At 26.0% G+C, this 19,260-nt stretch overlaps 3 protein-coding genes across 3 annotated transcripts; all 3 read right to left on the bottom strand.

Annotated features, from left to right (window-relative positions):
• Window positions 1–969: 969 nt before the first annotated feature.
• MKS88_002347 (MO15-related protein kinase) lies at window positions 970–1,950 on the bottom strand (the record flags this gene model as incomplete). The annotated part of the gene is made up of 1 exon (XM_067215350.1): window positions 970–1,950. One exon carries the CDS (start codon window positions 1,948–1,950, stop codon window positions 970–972), a length of 981 nt encoding a protein of 326 aa, XP_067073784.1.
• Window positions 1,951–3,280: 1,330 nt separating this feature from the next.
• Window positions 3,281–11,213, bottom strand: MKS88_002346 (SPRY domain-containing protein; the record flags this gene model as incomplete). Its single annotated transcript, XM_067215348.1, has 3 exons — window positions 3,281–3,552; window positions 3,722–9,587; window positions 9,795–11,213. The coding sequence occupies 3 exons, from the start codon at window positions 11,211–11,213 to the stop codon at window positions 3,281–3,283; spliced, it is 7,557 nt and encodes a 2,518-aa protein (XP_067073783.1).
• Window positions 11,214–14,344: 3,131 nt separating this feature from the next.
• MKS88_002345 (male gamete fusion factor HAP2) lies at window positions 14,345–17,650 on the bottom strand (the record flags this gene model as incomplete). The annotated part of the gene is made up of 4 exons (XM_067215347.1): window positions 14,345–14,397; window positions 15,013–15,253; window positions 15,490–17,307; window positions 17,423–17,650. The coding sequence occupies 4 exons, from the start codon at window positions 17,648–17,650 to the stop codon at window positions 14,345–14,347; spliced, it is 2,340 nt and encodes a 779-aa protein (XP_067073782.1).
• Between the last annotated feature and the right edge of the window lie 1,610 nt (window positions 17,651–19,260).

Below are 19,260 nucleotides of genomic sequence, written 5' to 3'. Positions count from 1 at the left end.
AATGAATTTACACATGCATACATGCAGATTTGTTGGAGGTCCCCACTGCGCATTCGCACATATAAAAATATGCGTGGAAATATAATGTACTCCTTTGATGATCTCATTCGCAAAATGCATTGCTTAAAGAAAAAGCTAGGCACGAATACCGCCATCCACAAATCTCATGAGTGCTTATAGCCTAATTAGTGAAGGAAGATAATAATGTAATAACAATAATATAACAATAACAATATAATATCAATATAATAATAACAATATAATAATAGTATAATAATAATATACTAATAACAATTTAATAATAATGTAATGGTGTTATAAATACAACTGTTTTCCACAGTTTAATGTTTCAGGAAAATAATTCTATAAATTTATCATAAGAAATTTTTTTTATTAAAAAGATATAACAACTAAAGATTATTTTTCATTAAAAAGAAATGGAAGAAAATAAAGATTTAAAAGTTTACTTTTTTTTTTTTTTTTTTTTAAGCTGTTCTCAATGGGTTAACCAATATTATATAGTTATGTTAATACTTAAAAAAAGTAATAATAATAATAATAATAAAAGAATGAATAAGCAGTTAAATAAAAGAAAAGGTTGTATCGCAGTCTAGAAATTAAAAATACTTAAGAAAAAAGGTTTATAACAAAGTGCGCCTCAGCACTTGTGAACGTATGCCTATTTTGGTGCACATGTACCCCCATATATATATATATATATATATATATACTTCATACTTACATTCATACACCCATACAGTCATACCACGAACTGCCTAAAACTTATATATCAAATTAGCCTATTGCTGCAAAAAGTTAAGAGCGAGTTTCTTCAAAACGCTTCTACATTTTTAAGTTTAAAAATGTAATAAATTACACAAAATTAGGACTTTAAAAGTAGATCAGAGTACTAATTATGCGAAAGAAATGTGACATAAAAAAAAGAAGCGGAATACATCTTAACATACATTACAAATCACTAAAGGGAAGCTGTGATATATCACATGGTAAAGGATCATTAAAAAAATATTTGTGTTTTAAAGCATCTTCAGCAGTAATACGTTCATGAGAATTTAATTTTAACAAAGACATTAATAAATCAATACAGTCATCGTCTTCAACTCTAAAAATATTCTTAAAATCTTTTTTACTTGATTTTGTAAAATCTGTATACAGTGGAAGGTATACAGCCTCAGGCCAATTGCTTTCATTGGGTGTACCTAATAAAAAAAATATTTTTCCTAATTGATCTATTTCATTTTCTCCCGGAAATAATGCTTTTTGCAATAAAAGTTCAGCAAAAATACATCCAAGACTCCACATATCAATGGAGGAATTATATTTACTGCTTCCCATAAGTAATTCTGGGGCCCTATACCATAACGTTACCACCTTACTAGTAAAATTTAAAGTTTTTTTATTGTATTTATTATCTTTTGATAATTTATCTGAATACATATCAAAGCCATACTTTGATGATAACCCAAAATCTGCAATTTTCACTTCTCCTTTCTTGTTTATAAATATATTAGCTGGACATAAATCTCTGTGCATAAAATAATATTTATGTAATACATTTAACCCATTTAAAATTTGTAGCAGAATACATTTTTTTTGGCTATCTGTTAATAATATTTTACGATTAATTATTTTAGCTAAATCATAGTCCATTATCTCCATGACTAAATTTATATAATCTTTTTCACAATATAAATCTAAAGCAGTCATAATATTCTTATGTTTTATTTCTTTCATTATTTTTATTTCTCTTAACAATACAAAGTTTATACCGCATTCATCCACATAATTACTAATTTTATTAATTTTCATTTTCTTAATAGCTACCTCTTTCTTCAACACGTTGTCATATGCTTTGTACACTTTTCCGTACGAACCTTCCCCCAAAAAGTTAGGTTTGAATATGTATCTCTCGGTCGAATTGCTTTCCATTGTATTGAAAGGAACCAAAAAAAGGAAGAATATAAAGATGAAGTTTTCAGCAGGGGATGGAGCATCGATGGTTGACATGTTAGTTAACGCGATGGTTAACTCGGTTATTGAAACAAAGGGTATGCTAAAATTTAAGGAAACTTATTCAAATTTAATGCTAAATGTATTTATTATATTTAAATATACACATATATATGCTATAATTTCCCAAGTACTTACACATTCCTTAACTTTTTCATCGCATATATCATTATTATACTTTTTTTTGTCTGTTATATTATCATATGCATATTCTCTTTCGGAGAATGCGCTTTCCGTTTGTGTAATAAATTTAACAGGCTAATATTTTACATACCATAATATCTTTAAATGAACGTCATTTTTGCACTTTATAAAAATTAAGTATTTTTCTTTATTTAAGATAAGCGTTTTTTTTTTTTATATATTCTATATAAAATTCCGACTTACACTTTTAAGAAATTTATAAAAAATTAAGCTTTCCTAATAAGCTATTTGGGAAAGTGTTTTTTTTGACTTTTAATTTACTTCTTTTATGTAATTTGAAATGGTGTTATATATATACATATAATTTGTAAGTAGGAGTGATGACGTCCCTTTTAACAATAAAAAAAAAAAAAAAAAAAGAAAGAAAGAAAGAAATAGAAATAACAATAAAACAGAAATAGCTATAACAATAAATACAAAAATAAATGCAAAAATATGTGAAAAAATTATAAAAATAACTACAAAAATAAAATGTAAGAAAAAAAAACGAACATAATAAAACATGACACGCAAGAAACTATAACTGTTCTCTTTAATTATAAATAATATAAATAATAAGCTTACACTTTAATTAAAAATAAAATTATTTTGTGTAAATTATAATTTTAAAAAAGTTACCAAGACGGCTGTCACGTATACAATTTGAAAAAATGTAAGCTGCTGTTACCATAACAAAAAATAAAATAAACAACTCGTTTTATTATATATGTATGGAATACTCTATTAGTATTATATACATAAGTGTGAATATGTATATACACACGTACATGGATGTAAATGGATAAATATACTTGTTCATATACTGTTAAAATGTGTTTTCAAAAAAATATTGCAAAAAAGAAAAAAAAAAAATTTAATTTTGGTTGAAAACAGCAGATATTTGAGCTTGTACAAGTTCATAAATCATATATATATATATATATATATATATATATATATATATATATATATATATATATATATATATATATTATATATTCATACACATAAACACATATACGTGCGCGTGATGTAACAAAAATAATAAACTGTTTAATTGGTGAATTTAATGAAAAATAGATAATCTCTTATCTTCAATGAGTTTTCCGTTCAATGATCCTTTTTCATTTTTTTGTTTTGTATTTTCTTTAAAATATCTTCTTTTTTTTTTGTTATTTTTAATTTTTACCATGTACCTTTTGTACGGCTGACATACATAACGACAATCATATTTAACACCTACATTACCTTTTTTTTCTCTTAACAAGTTCCTGCATAAAATTAAGTGTTTAACCATAACTTCCAAAGGTGAATATATCGGAACCTTCAAGCATATATCTTCAAAAAAAAAAAAAAAAAATATATATATATATATATAAAAGGATATAAAAAAGGTGTCATTATTGGCATTACTATATATTCCACTTTATCATTATATATAGTATGCCATATATGGAACACTTTAAAGGAAAAATGTATATAATATTTTAAAAAAACGAAATGTTACCCAATATTCCTTCATTAACAGCATTGAAGGTCAATAAATTCCTATTTTTCGAAAAGAACATACGAACTAGTTTTTGTTTATACGGTTTGTGATAAGCTATTAAGGAAGTACTGTCTAGAATACACTGTCGAACGTTAACAAATGGCGATTTATTAAATACTGATAATTTTTCTTTAATCCATAATAGAGCTAAATATAGATGATCTTTTTTAAATTTTAATTGTTTATTCGGTGAAAAATTATTTTTATAAATATATTGATATATTTTGTCAAAATTTATATCATTAAATTGGTAAAACTTTTCGTTAAAGTTGGAATCATTACTATCATAATCAGATGTGATATCATCATTTGAACTCATATAATAAAAACATTTTTTCTCCTCTTCTTCTACTTCCTTGTACAATGTTTTATAGCATTCTTTCTTACATTTATTATTATAGGGATTATCCTCTTTAAAAAACTCATATTCTTTTGATAATTTCTTATAATGATCTTCGTATTCTTCTAGCATATTATTTTTCTTATAAAATTCTTCATTATAATTAGATCGTATACTTCTCAGTGACATTTGTTCAATTTTTTTTTCTTTTAAAAAATCATTGTGATTCAACTGCGTATGCTTAATGGGAGATATTGTAGCCCCTTCTTCACAATTTACTTTTGTTTTCTGACAATCATTTCTTGTATATTTTCCATGTTCCAAACCTTTTTTATCACCTATATTTAATAAATGTTTATTATTATTATGCTTATTATAAAAATTATTATTATTATTACTATTACTGTAACTATTATCTATATTACTCATTTTTTCTTTTAGCTTAGTAGCACAAACGGGAAGCACGTTCCCGTTATCGAAGGAGTCCCTTCCTAACTTATTGGCTGACTTGTTACTACTACTACTTATACTTCCACTTCTACTTCCATTGCTTCTACTACTATCACTACTTTTATCCTTTCCATTTTTACGATAACTCGCTAGTATGTTCTTATCCCTGGAATACCTATCTTCTTCATCATTAATTTTGCTGCACTTTTTTTGGTTTCTTCTTTTATTTAATTTTTCTATATTAAATGCTGCATAATTATTTTCCTCATTATTGGAGCTATCACAAAATAAGCTATCTGATGAATTATAGTCTGTCTTAATGTCATCATAAAAACGATCATCGCTTAACGTGTTATATGTTTTATAACTGCTTTCACTAAGTAAGTCCTCTTCCTCATCATAAGCTACCGATTTTTTACATTTTCTTCTTTTTTTTGAAGATATTTTTTTTATAAATATTTTATGCGGCTTTAATATTTCTATCAGTTGTTGCGTGTATAACATTGCAATATTAAAACTTGCATGCGCGTTAGTAAATAGATCAGAATATTGTTCCTCTAGAATATTTAAAACATCTATAATATTTCCATTAATAACGTTATTTCTTATTAGATACCTTGTTTCTAACGAGTCTACCATTTTATTTAATTTGTCTTCAGATAAATATAAGTTCATAAAATATTTTGTAATATATTCTTTATCAGTAGAATAGTTTTTACTTCCTTCCTTTTTACTTAATTTTTTTTTTTCATTTTTAATAATACCCGATTTATCTTTAAGGAGGAGATGTATTTTCTTATTAATATCGCTATCATTTTTTTTTGATTCTTTTTTCGTGCTTAAAAAATTAGTAGGTAAAATATTCAAGTTATCTTTTGTACTTAAACTTCTTTTATTTCTTAATCTATTTAATAAAGTTGAACTAGAATCCTTTCTTACATTTATTAAATTACTTAAACTGTTTTTTCTAGAAACCCATAGAGAATTTTGTATGCTACCACCTGCGAAACTATACTGACTAAAGTCGTAACATTTTAATATACTTGAAGTGGTGTCAATAATTTGGTTTTTCTCCATTTTTTCCACATTTTCCTCCGTTGAGTGCTTCTGTTCATTTGGGATCTTTATGGAATTTACATTTTCATCTTTTCCACTTTTTCCAGTTTCAGAAACAATTAGTTTGTTATTCCCTTTCGCTTGATCTGATGCAACGATTAAAGTAGCTGACGAGTTTTCTGATTTTTCCAATTTTTCTGATGTATCCGACTTTTCCTCAAGTTTGCTTTCATCCTTTTTGTTTAAGCTACTGGGGGAATCAGGCAACTTGCTCATTTTTTTATCTTCTTTCACTTCTACAGTTGCGCTAGTACATTCTTCATTCTTTTCCTGATTATACGTTCCTTTGGTCGTAGACTCCTTGTTCGTGGTCTCCTTGTTGGTCATCTCCATCTTACTCGAATCGTTATCGATGTGCTCCATATCATTCTTCTCCTTGTCACTCTTCCCCTGTTCATCGCACTTCTCATAAGCATCAAGGTACTTGACTAGGAATGTACTTAATACATTTTTATCACCCTTCGTACTTCCCTCATCCTTTGAAACTTTACCTTCCTTTTCTGGGATATTTTCACTAAGGAGGCTTACATATTTTGGTACGTCAACATCTACTGTATTTTTAATAGAGGAATTATTATTAATTGGTGTGAAAGTGTCTTCTTCCTTTTTAATATGATCAGTCCTACATTTTTCTTCTGTGTTTTCCGTATTGTTATCATTTTCTCTATGTATTAATCCTTCCTTTTTTAATTCAACACTGCTAATATTGTCATTATTGCTGCTGTTCTTTGTATTATCTACGTTCAAAGGAGTACATTTAGCTGTAGTATTTTCCACAAAAATATTTGCATTATCCTTTGCATTATTGCTCTTTATGATGATGTCCATTTTTTTTTTTGTTTCATCTGTAACGTTTTTCTTGTTTTCTTTGTCTTCATGATTATTACTGATATTTTGCGATGACTCATCTACTACCTTTTTTTCTAAAACATTAGGTAAATCAGTTTTGTTCATAAAAAATTTATCTATTTCGTTTTTAGAATTAGAAGAACTTCCAACACTGTTATTGTCATCTGAATTTTTATTTTTTTCTAAAAAGTTAACAAAAGATTTATACGTGTTTAAATAACCACATTTGATCAAATGAGATTTTATAATATCCGAAAAAATGTCCTTTTGAATATAAACAGATTTAATAATTTTTCTTTCCTTTTCATTTTCTTCATATATTAAATTATAAACATCAAAATAAAAATTATTCAAATGAAATTTGATACGATCTCCTAAGGTACTTAAACCAACAGTAGCATAATAATCATATTTTGAATTTATATTACATACTTTACCTAAAAATTTTCCATTCTTTGTAAAAAAGGCACTATTGTCAAAGTAGTTAATACCACAACCAATGATATCATATTTTGTATATGAGTTACAATAATTTTCAATTTTTCCATCTATAATTTTTTTACCATCATCATTTTTATATCCAAATGAATTATATTCTGAACCAGGATTTTTATTAATAGTATAATTTTTGCTTGTCATGCCAATAACAATTTTGGAAAAGTTTGTACAATTTAAAACTTCTACTTCAAAATAGTATATACTACAGTCTCTTAAGGCACATTTGTTTACTTGAACACATGCAATATCCGTGTGTTTCCCCCAAGCTGTATATGTCGCTGTTAGCTTATCTTTACTAACAGATATAAAATTGGATACATTTGTTGTATTTATGCAGACATGTTCTTTAAATAAATTTTTTAAATATATATAATTATGTTTGAATCTTTTATTTGTCCTTTTAAGATACAATTTTTTTTTTTTATTATAATAACTGTCTTCTTCTTTCTGAATTTCCTCATCCGAAGCATTGTTTTCGACTCCGTTATGCTCATATTTGCATTTTTTGTTTTTATTTCTGTTTCTCTTTCTATTTTTATTATTATTGTTTTTATTTTTAATTTTTTTCTTTTTTTTTTTCCTGTTTTTCCGTTCATTGTCGTTAAAGGAATCTTCCCCTTCGTCTTCATCTTTCTCATCGTCCGTTTCAACTTCGTCTTCTTTGTATTCTTCTTCATTATCGTCTGTATCTTCCGTTTCGCGCGGTTCTTCATCCTCTTCATTCTCTTCATTCCCTTCGTCCTCTTCGTCTTCTTTGTCTTCATCTTCTTTATCTTCCTCATCTTTATCTTGTTCTTCCTCCTCTTCCTCATCCTCGTCATCATTGTCAAATTCGTCTCCTTCTTCATCATCTTCTTTTTCCTCCTCTCCCTCTCCCTCTTCTTCATCTTCTTTTTCCTCCTCTCCCTCTCCCTCTTCTTCATCTTCTTTTTCCTCTTCTTCCTCCTCCTCTTCCTCTTCCTCCTCTTCTTCCTCTTCCTCCTCTTCCTCCTCTTCTTCCTCTTCTTCCTCTTCTTCCTCTTCCTCCTCATCTTCCTCCTCTTCCTCCTCATCTTCCTCCTCTTCCTCTTCCTCTTCTTCTTCCACTTCATCATCATCTGAATCCGAGTCAGAGTCAGAGTCCATATCAGAATCTGAATCATTACTACTATTTTTTTTTTTTCGTTCTTTTTCTTTATTTTCTTTTTGTTCATTTATTTTATTTTTTTTATTTTTTCTTCTGTTTGAATGACTTTCAGTTTTTTTTCTTCTTGATGATATATTATTAGAATTATCCGACGAGAATACCAGTAATTTGAACGGCATAATTAATGACTGACAAGGCTTGTATTCATGTGCATGCCTGAAATATGCTACTTCGTTAAGAAACAATAGTGGTAATAGATGCTTAACATGTATTTTCCCATTTTTTTTTATTTTTACCCTTCTCTTATAAATAATCTTTTTTTTGTTTTTGTTGCTCTTATATTTGCAGTAATCTTTTAATACCCTCCATTTTGTGTACCTAAAAAGAGTATCATTTTTTTTTGAAAATATATTAGCAGGACTCAATTGATTGGTCCAATTATAAGGCTCTTCGTCTGATTTTTCAGAATCGACATAATTGCATGTTCTCTTCTTATGATTCTTATAATTTTTAGCATCCTCATTAACATGCACACCATAAATCCATGGGTCATTCGTACTCATTCTTCGATTATACTTCTCCATTTTTGATTCATCGCACGAACTAGACATATTCGCATTTCGTAAAAATTTCTTTTTGTTTATTGAAAGATTTATTCTGTCACGTATATCTTTTCCTTTTTGTACAGCTTGATTAAAATTGTGCATATAAAATTCTCTTATTTTCTCTGGTTTGAAAAAAACTAATAAATTATCTTCCTCTTTTTTAATTCTTATTTGGAAAAATGTAGACACTTTATACTTTAAAAAAATTATTAAAGCATTTATACAAAATTTAATCGAAGAAAATACAAAATGTAGAATGTGTAAAAAATAGAAAAGCTTAGATGTTAAATAGTTTATCATAATATATAGGAAATAATATAACAATACTTCCCTTTTTTTATTTTTCTCATAAAAATATAATGAATATGGAAAATAATCAAAAACTAACAGTACAAATAGATGAAATAAATCTTTATTGCACCCACTGCGAAAAACGGACGAGAAAGTGGAAGGGAAATAATGTCTGACAACTTTGCTTGAACAATCAATAATAATTCTGTCTATGTTATTTAAATAAAAATTTGAATCATCTATAAAAATACGCAAAAAGTGAAAATTAAACCTTACATCAGTGAATGGTGAAATATCCTTTAATGTTTGTACTTCTTCCCTTCCATGTGTGGTGGCAATACATTTATTACCCACTCCAATATTTAAACGATAGAATAAATTATCATTTTTCCATATTTTGAGAGCACTAAATTGTTTATAATTTTTCAGTAATACAAAAAAGGAGTAAATAATTACAGTATAGTCCAAATGGGGGGCAATACTGCACCTCAAACACCCAAATTTTATAGATGCTCTCTTATCAAAATCTAAAATATTAATCAATAATAACTGATTGGTTGGAAAATATATTTTATAAATACGCGTATAAGTAAATTGTAAAAAAAAAAGTACCTCCTTTTTGATTACTTCCATTATTATTATACTTATCATTAATATTAATTTTATTATCATTTTTATTATTAATATTATTTTTAATATTTTAAATAACATTATTATTATATATTTGAAAAGAGGTTTACTTAAAATGGTTATTACGTCTAGCCACCTGTAGAAGTTATGGGAACCGTTCCATTTGTAAATCATCCTATATTTTTTAAAAATATATTGTAATTTTGAAAATGTAAAAAAAAATAAAAAATTCTGAAAATTACATAATTTCAGATAAAACAATATGTCCATTTCTGATATTTTGCGCATACACATTTTGTGCTTTCCTTTTTTATATTTAATGATAATCATGTTGTTACGATTATAACTAATAAATTGAAATATATTTTGACCTAACAAACACATATCGACGTTATAAACATCATACTTTCCCTTATCCAAGTTCTTACATTTTAGTTCCTTCTTAGAATTAATTCTCTTGAAAAAAATTTGCTTCAGTATGTGTAAGAATGCACATTTCTCTTTTTTTATTTTTTTTATTTTTTGATCTTGTATATTGTGACAACATAAAATACATATAAACTCGTTTATTTTGAGAAAAGCATTAGCGAAATGGTAGCCTCGTATCAACATTCCTTTTTTTATATCTTTAAGAATATTTACTCCTTCAACAATATATGAAATATATTTTTTAAAAATTGTACACCAGAATAAACAAAAGAAAAAATTGTGTTCTTTCGTTTTTTCACAATTTTTGGAATCATTTGCATACGTAAATAAGTACAGTTGTTGTTGTCGACATGTTATCTTGACACTTTTCCATTTGTTGTATTCATAATGACTGTTAAATATTAAAAGAATAACTTGAAATTTATTTAATTTTTTCTTATTATATTTCAATAAAAATATGAGAAATGGTAAGTTAAGCGCTTTCCAATTTTCTAGAGATATAACTTTATAATTTGTATAAAAAAGATTTTTTTTCATCCTTAAAATATTTTGCAATAGCGTAGATACATCCTCATTGAGTATATATATATTTAAATATAATTTACGTACTTTTCTCTCTATTTTATTATTAAAAAAGGACTTATTTATATGTCCAACTATATAAGCATTTTTGTACATAACCCTCCACTGCAAAGGGTTGTAAAATTCCCTCTTCTTTTTTTGTAAATTTTTTATTTTGACATAATATTCATACTTGTTAAAATATGGGTTATTTATGTTTTCTTTTCCTCTGTCTAAATTGAAAAAAAATGCTTCATTTATATTTCTTTTTGTCGCATACATAACAGTTTTATATAATTCTTTTCTGTTCTTTTCCCTTCTTCTGTATTTAATTTTCTTTCCACCTACTTGTTCACATATTTTGTTTTGTTCTAAAAACTTAAATGATAAACACCTTTTTTGGGAAATGTAAAAAATTATTTTTTTAAAGTTTATGAAAAGATAACGATTAAAAAAAAAATCATTTAGTTTATTTAATTTTCCGTTATTTGTAAAACAATCATCATCAATTAAACTTTCGTCATCTTCATATATTGCATTAAAGCATTCAATCATTTTCACTCCTATATTACAAAAAAAAAAAAAAAAAAGGCAGTGCGCAAAAAAGGAAGAATAAATGAACACAACTGTAAAAAAAGGAAAAAGGTGATGAAAAGAGAAAGAGAAAAATAAAATAAAAAATACAATAACTTATATAATAAAAATGGAAATAAAAGAAGATATATACAGCACATCGAATAGGGGAGTGTATTCCTTATTAGGCAAATGAAAGTGGTAAAATTATTACTTATATGGGAAAGGGAGAAAATAGAAGGGGAACGTACATATAAGTTTATATATATATATAAGTATATGTATATATGTACATGTAAATGCTCATATATACGTAAAATTTTACTTATAATTAATTGCTCTTTTGCATTAATTTTGATTTTATATACTTTTTTTTCTTTCTTCTTTATTTCATCTTGTAAAAATTTCCCACTATACAAGTATCATTTTCCTTTATTTTAAGTATAATAAATTAGCTACATTTCACTTCTTTTATTTGTTTACTATTTTTTTTTTTTTTTGTTTTATTATATCTTGTAAAAATATTTTTTTTCTCTCCCTCTACTGATATATAAATTACTCTTTTATTTTAGTAATACTCGTTAAAAGAATAATTAATTTTTATACAAATTATAAAATAAATAAAAACATGTATATCTACAAAATGAAACAATAAAATATTCTGTCTTATCGTAATTTTAAATTATTCTCTCTTATTATTTTTTTTTTTTACATATACATATATATATATATATTATATATATATACATACGTATGAATGTGTAAATATTTATATATAAGTGACTATGCATGATTAAATATGCGATTATATACGTTGCATTAGGTATAATTCAAAGTAATATGCTCTAATATTATGCAGTAGGATGTAATATAATACATTTTAATGCAATATAATACAATGTAATATGATGTAATAGTATGCAGTAGGATGTACTATAACACAGTATAATGCAATATAATACAACGTAATATCCTGTAATAGTATGCAGTAGGATGTAATATAATACAATATAATTCAATATAATGTACTAAGATGTAATATATATTTTTATTATGTGTAAATAAAAGATCAATAATGAAAAAAAAAGGTAGGAGTACGTTATAATTGGGGAATAAAAAAAGCAAGTACACAAATACATACAAGGTTCATAAGTAATATAATTTTGTATATATTTAAACATGCTTATATGTATATGTACGAGTATATATACACATAAGCATGCTCACTTATAATTTTAACTCCAATCTGTATAAGTAAACACACGACTATATAGAATAATAATCGTATCTTACACAATAAATAAAAAGTGTTAATATTGTAATTTAAAACTTTTTAAAAGAAAAGAGTTATTTGTATCACACAACGTGAATATGGAAATTGAATTTAAAAAAAAAAAAAAAAACAGCAAAGCACTTCAGAATATATAAAAAACGTAAAAAGGAAAAAATAAAGTTGAACTTTATATATACGTATATATATATTATATATAGCTATAATATGTGAGATTTATATATGATATTACATATAAACATTTTCAACTCAAAAAAAAAAAAAAATGTTTAATGAATTAGATTTAACTCAATATTGATGACATGATAAGAAACTTTTTATGTGCTGAAGGGAAATAAAAAATAGAAATTATGCTCCTTTTGTATTTGTGTATATTACCACATTCAATAACAAAATACGAAAAAAAAAAAAAAAAAAAAAAAAAAGTTAAGAAATGAGTTAACTATTAATATTTTCACGAATAACCATGAAACAACCACAAAATGAAGATAATAGCACAATAAATTTTTGTATATGCAGATAGATATATACATACATTTGTAAAGGTGTATATTGATTATAAAATATTTACATATATATATAGAGATATTCTTTTGTGTATGCATATATATATATATGAAGCAATTTCGACCAAGCATAAATTATAAAATATAGATAAATCAGGCCAAAAAAGAAAATTGGAGAAGGTGCGATAAGGCATAAAAAGTTATCTCACATTTAACGAAATTATTTACAGTTGCCTACTTTTACATGATGTGTTGCGCTTGCTCTAAGTAAAATTTGTATTAGGACATCATGTTATTGAATTTTTCTTATTTTTTTTTGGAACATAAATTTTTTTTATATTTTTTGTATTTAAAAAAAAAAAAAAGAAATAAAGAAACAATTTCATAAACTTTTTTTGTGTGCAGAAGTTAAAAATACTAAAAAAAAAAATGTTTTAAAATGATACAGCACATACAATGTATGTAAAAAAAATATGTAAGCACATGTATAAACATACATATACATATTTGTTTTATATACATCTGAAACTAAAAGAAGGTATACCAGTCGAAAAAAAAAGAAAGAAAAAAATATATATAATATATATTATATGTTTACATATAGTAAAGATATAAACAATAATTTGAAGCTTCTTACTGCAAGAGGTGTAAAAATGCAAAATGAACTTTTATAAATTTTGAAGGCGAAAAAAAAAGAAGGTAAAAAATTAAAATAAAGATAATTGTGCTTCTCATATATACTAACAATTTTATATATTTTCATACTTTTTTTTTTTTTTTTTTTTTTGCGCCTGTAATATGTTATTTAACCTTTGAGGAAGTTGAAAATGTGCTAGGATAACGGATTTGTAAAAAAACAAATATATATTTTTTTTTATTAGTTTACAAAATAAAAAGAAAGGCCTTAAGAAAAGAATGTTAAATGTATATATATAAGACATATAACTTTAAGCAAAAAATAAAATATTTGATAAAGTTATTTCTACTAAAGGCGTAATTTCTTTTTACAGGGAGGGTAAAAAGGAAATTTATTCATCGCCATTTCTTATATGTGTTAAAACATATACGTGAACATTTGATGATACATTTATAGATATATCGATCAGGTAATATATCAACATTTAATCCTTTTTTAAAAGAAAATTTATACGTTAAATATTCGTTGAAACTGTTAAAAAATTATTCGTTTTTCTAACACATGAACAGATAGTTTGAAATAAAAATTTTATGAAAACTGAATGCATGCCTCTAAAGTATTTACTCAAGGTTTATACGTACACTGCATGTACTGCTACGAACAAAGTTAATGTTCACTCCTAAAATAAATGACTTAATTCATTTGCATCAGATGTTAAATTATTTGTACCTCCTGCATATTGTAGTATCACATTATACATCAGAACGGTGTAATATGTTTATAGACCGTTATGTGTACATGGATTTATATATACACGTATGATTACTGAAATTTCCTTTTGGCTCATTCTTTCTAACAAATTTTATGTAAACGCGCGATGTGAACAGTAAAATATAAAAATAAAGCAGTTAAAGAATTGATTAAATATAAATCCCAGGAAGTATATAATTACATATAAGGTAGGATTTAATCATACATATATATACGTATGTGCGTATGGACGTATGTATGAGTATGTGGATGTACGTCCGCATATATATTATTAGCTAAAAAAAAAAAATATTTGTAAGAATATAAGATTTATAATGCAGGAAAGGCAAAACTATGCTAAGCGAAGTTAAAAGTTGTTGATATAATTTTTTTTTTATGTACAAAAAAATGAAAAGAAAAGCAAAATTAGAAAAAAAAAAATTTTTTTTTTTTGCAATTTTGTGTAGTTTAACACGCACATTTCCATTTTTATGTTACTTCGTGAAACCTGTTATCGATGTTCCACAGTATATATGTACATTTTTCATTTACGATTTGTGCTATATGTTTTTTTCCTTGATGAAAAACTGTGCTTACGCGAAATACGATAATTCTCGCATGAACTTAAATCAACTGAGGTAGTAGATTGGCTTGAATATGTTACTGAGCTCTCTAATGAAGTACCATTATATTTCCCCAAATCGCTAGTTCCTTTGATATTTTTCTTTTTACCTATTTTCCTTGTTTGTGTATGCCCTGTATGCGTAGTTAATTTATTTGTATGTACGGAAGAATTTTTTGTTACCCTTTCTTGAGAATTAGAAGAAACACTGCTTGTCTCGATTAAGGAAGAGGAAGAAGCAGATGCTGAAGCAGAAATATTTTCCCCTATGTTCCTTTGATATTTATTTTCGGACGTGTGAATTTTTTTTTTTTTTTTTTTTTTTTTATATTTCCTATAGTAGTTAGTAAAGAGTGATATATTTTAACTGAAAAGGTCAAACAAATGAAAAAAAATTTGATAAAAAATGGCAAGAGGGGTATTAAGGATGGTGCAAGAATAATTAAGATAACTATTGTAGCAAATTTCCCTATTATTTCTTTAATTAAATTTGTATAATAAGCAGTGCATTTTTTAAAATTAAGAGCATAGCATAATAAATCAAGTGAACATTTGCATGTATGTTTGGCAGAATCATCTGGATCAATAGCATCACTTTCATATTTTGTTACAGAAGGCTGTAATGCTTTTTCTGGTTGTACAATCTCTTCAACAATTTTGATCACTTCTTTTGATGTTAATTCGAATTCCTTTTTAGAACATTCCTTTCCATTTGCATCCTTTACAATTGCATTACATTTAGTTTTTATTTGTTTATTTATTAAAAACTTAATAATGAAATAAAAAGCATAATTTTTATTTGCGTCAATATATGCACGTACAGGACTAATAGGGTTAATATGGCTAGCTATTTTTCCAGTATCTTTATCTGTGCATATAACCTGACAAGAAAAGTTAGAAGAAATATTATTACTATTATTCCAAACATGAACAATAAGTGCACATTCTTTTGAATTTGTTTGACTAGATGAACAGTCCTTAGGTGTTGTGATATGTGTGATGGTTGCATTTGATATGGGTCTTATTTCATAAACTTCTAAAGCATTGGTTTCAAATTTAATTTCTACAGAATGATTCCCATTATATTTGTAATCAATAAAATGGCTATGTATAGCTGCATTCTCATTATAAAAAACTTTGTTTTCTATATCATTTACGTCTACCTTTTTATCAGGAGTAATTTTTTCTTTTAGATAATCTGGTAAGTTAGCAGCATTGTAAATTTTCGTCTGAGGTTCTGAAGCATATATATTTTTAATTTTATATTTCGAAACCTTATTTCTATTCATAGCTTCCTTATGTTCATCATAATATTTTTGCAGATTTGCTGATATACAATACCCAGCAGTAGAGGCACAAAAATTGCCATCTGCTTCTCTCCATTTGTTCAAAGATACACCTAATTTATTACATGTCTTTCCACTTAAATCAAAAAGATATTTTGGTAGCATCAATGCTTTTCTTAAACAAGGATGTATAACGTTACATATTCCTAAGTAATCACAGCCTTTTAAAAGAGATGAATCTTTTTCTAAACCACAATTTCTTGTAATATCGCTATCTATTACATCTACATCATCTATAGGTGATGATGGAATCAATATATAGTCATTCGATAAATTAACTAGAGTCCTCTTTCCATGAAATTCGCTCCTTAAAAGTAACCATATATCGAAATAATCATCCCGAATTTCTGTTATAGTATCATTTAACTCGTACTTTTTTTCTTTAGTAACTAAATCATGTTTCTTATTTAAAACACTAGATACATCATCATAAGAATACTCCTGTAATGTTATATCAACATATGTATTAAAAATAGGAGGGTAATCAATATCATAAACAGAATAATGAGACAAGTCCATTATAGCACAGTGCCTACTATATACTGTAGCTGATTCAGAAAACAACATATTGAAATATATGCATTTTAATTTAGATCTTTTTATAGCATTATTATCCTTAAAAAGATTGTACGATTGACATGCACATGATTCCCCTCTCATATATTCAAGAAAATGAGGGGGGAAATTACCAACTGTCCTATTAATATCTTCAATTCTTCGAACATTACATCTGTACGTAAATAACTTGATCTCCCTTTCTGTATATGTTTTATATACATGATTATTAAATACATCTACCACTTCTCTATATTGAAAAGGTATATCCTTTATATATTTTAGGTAGTACGATATTGTTACGTAGTCTCTTCGCATGGTTAAAAAATATCCTTTTCCGTCCGGTCTTAGTATCTTCAATCTTACCACCTGCAAATGTATAGCAAAATAGCAGTAATGCAAAGAGTTTGTCTGTATATATATGTGCGAGGACCATTTGAGCATGCGCATGTACACATGTCTGTACGCATGATTAGGTACTAACTGAATTGTTAGAAACATCTAGTTCACCAAATGCGACCATACGGCATGTTGAGTCGTCGGATGAAGACGTGCACACTTTTTTTTTAGAGAAGGCATGTGCTAACTGAATGAACGAAATTTCCTGTCCATTGTCATTTAATTTGTAATTTTTTAAAGTGATATAACGTAAAAGCACAGTGAGAAATTTAAATATGTGTTTAACTTTTAACCTCTTGCTTTTATGCTTCATTTTTCTTCAATGTGTGAAGAAAAAAAAAGAAAAAAAAAAAAAAAAGGAATAATTCATCAAACATTTATGAAATATCTTCTATGTTTGTCCATTCAAATGCCACGGAATGTGTCCTTATACGTAGATGCTCATATATAGCTGCTTACATGTAGAAGTTCTCACGTAGCTGCTGACAGGAGGATTATAATATAACTAAAAATGGTCAATCATTAACTGATATAACATTCCTTCAAGTGTACATCATTATTTTATTTTATTTTTTTTAATTTTATCCTTTTTTAAATCTCTTTTTTCTCCCTAAATACTATCATCTATTAATTTTTTTAAAATTCTGTTTTTCAAATTTGCTTGTTTTTACATTTTTTCCTATTTAACATATTAATTCTTTACATGTCTTCTTAATATTATCCCTAATTAATTAAGTTTTTATTTTTCTTATACTCTTTCATAGTTCTAGTAATATCTCTATACGGTCCTCCTACAAATACTCCCTTGGATAAGCAAAATATAAACATGTATAATGAATACAAAATGAGTCGAAATGGGGTATTATTCATAAATTTTATGATATATTTTTATTTTTGCAAAAACTTCTGACTAAAAAAGGAAGAGAATAATTTTTGGCTCCCTTTTTTTTTTTTGACTCCTTTAAATATACATATAACGATGTTTACATATAATGGTATAATCAGAAGTGTAAATAAATTTGTTGCTTTTACCAAAAATATTTGTCATATTTTTAAAAGAAAATTTTTACTAACATTCCTCGCATATACAGACATGTGCGGAAATATACAGGGATAAGTAAACATACACAGGAATACGAAAACATATACAGGGATAAGTAAACATACACAGGGATATGAAAACATATACAGGGATAAGTAAACATACACAGGGATATGAAAACATATACAGAGATATGCAAACATATAAAGGCATGTGCAGATATGTAAAGATATATACATACATATACATCCATATACACGTATATATGTATGTATACCACTATGGACAACAAACTATGTATTGCTATTCCACGGATACTTGTATTTGTCCATTTGATTTTTTTCCTAAAACAGAAGCACTGACATAGTGTAAAGTTGTAGATAGTATCTTAAAAAAAAAAAAAAATTGCTGCCACAGTCATGTCTTATATAATTTCTTTTAACATCTTGTAACAAAAATTGGTAATTGTTATATGAAGAAATCACTTAAGGTTGCAATTATTTGTAAGGAAAAAAGAATTAACTGTATTTCCACAGAGGTATTTTATTTCTTCCACCCCCTCATACCCTTATAATATAAACAAAATAATTATTTAATAAAATTTAAAATAGTTCAATATATAAAGAATATATAGACAGATTTACATAAGATTTATAAAAATTTTTAAAATTTGTTTAAAAAATAAAAATAAAACAGTACGAAATAAAAAGCCACTAAAACATTTTATATCTGTTTGATTTGTACAACAAAAAAAAAAAAAAAAAAAAAGGGGGTATACACAAATGCCTATAGATGTACACATATGTATATATGTGTACATATATGTTTATACAAACATACGCGTTAAAAAGGAAATTAAAAAAAAAAAAAGAAAACATAAC

The sequence above is a fragment of the Plasmodium brasilianum genome, chromosome 8 (assembly GCF_023973825.1).
Source record: "Plasmodium brasilianum strain Bolivian I chromosome 8, whole genome shotgun sequence".
Taxonomy (NCBI): Eukaryota; Apicomplexa; class Aconoidasida; order Haemosporida; family Plasmodiidae; genus Plasmodium; species Plasmodium brasilianum.
The sequence above is the reverse complement of the archived record's forward strand: the minus strand, read 5'-3'. Positions and strand labels throughout refer to the sequence as shown.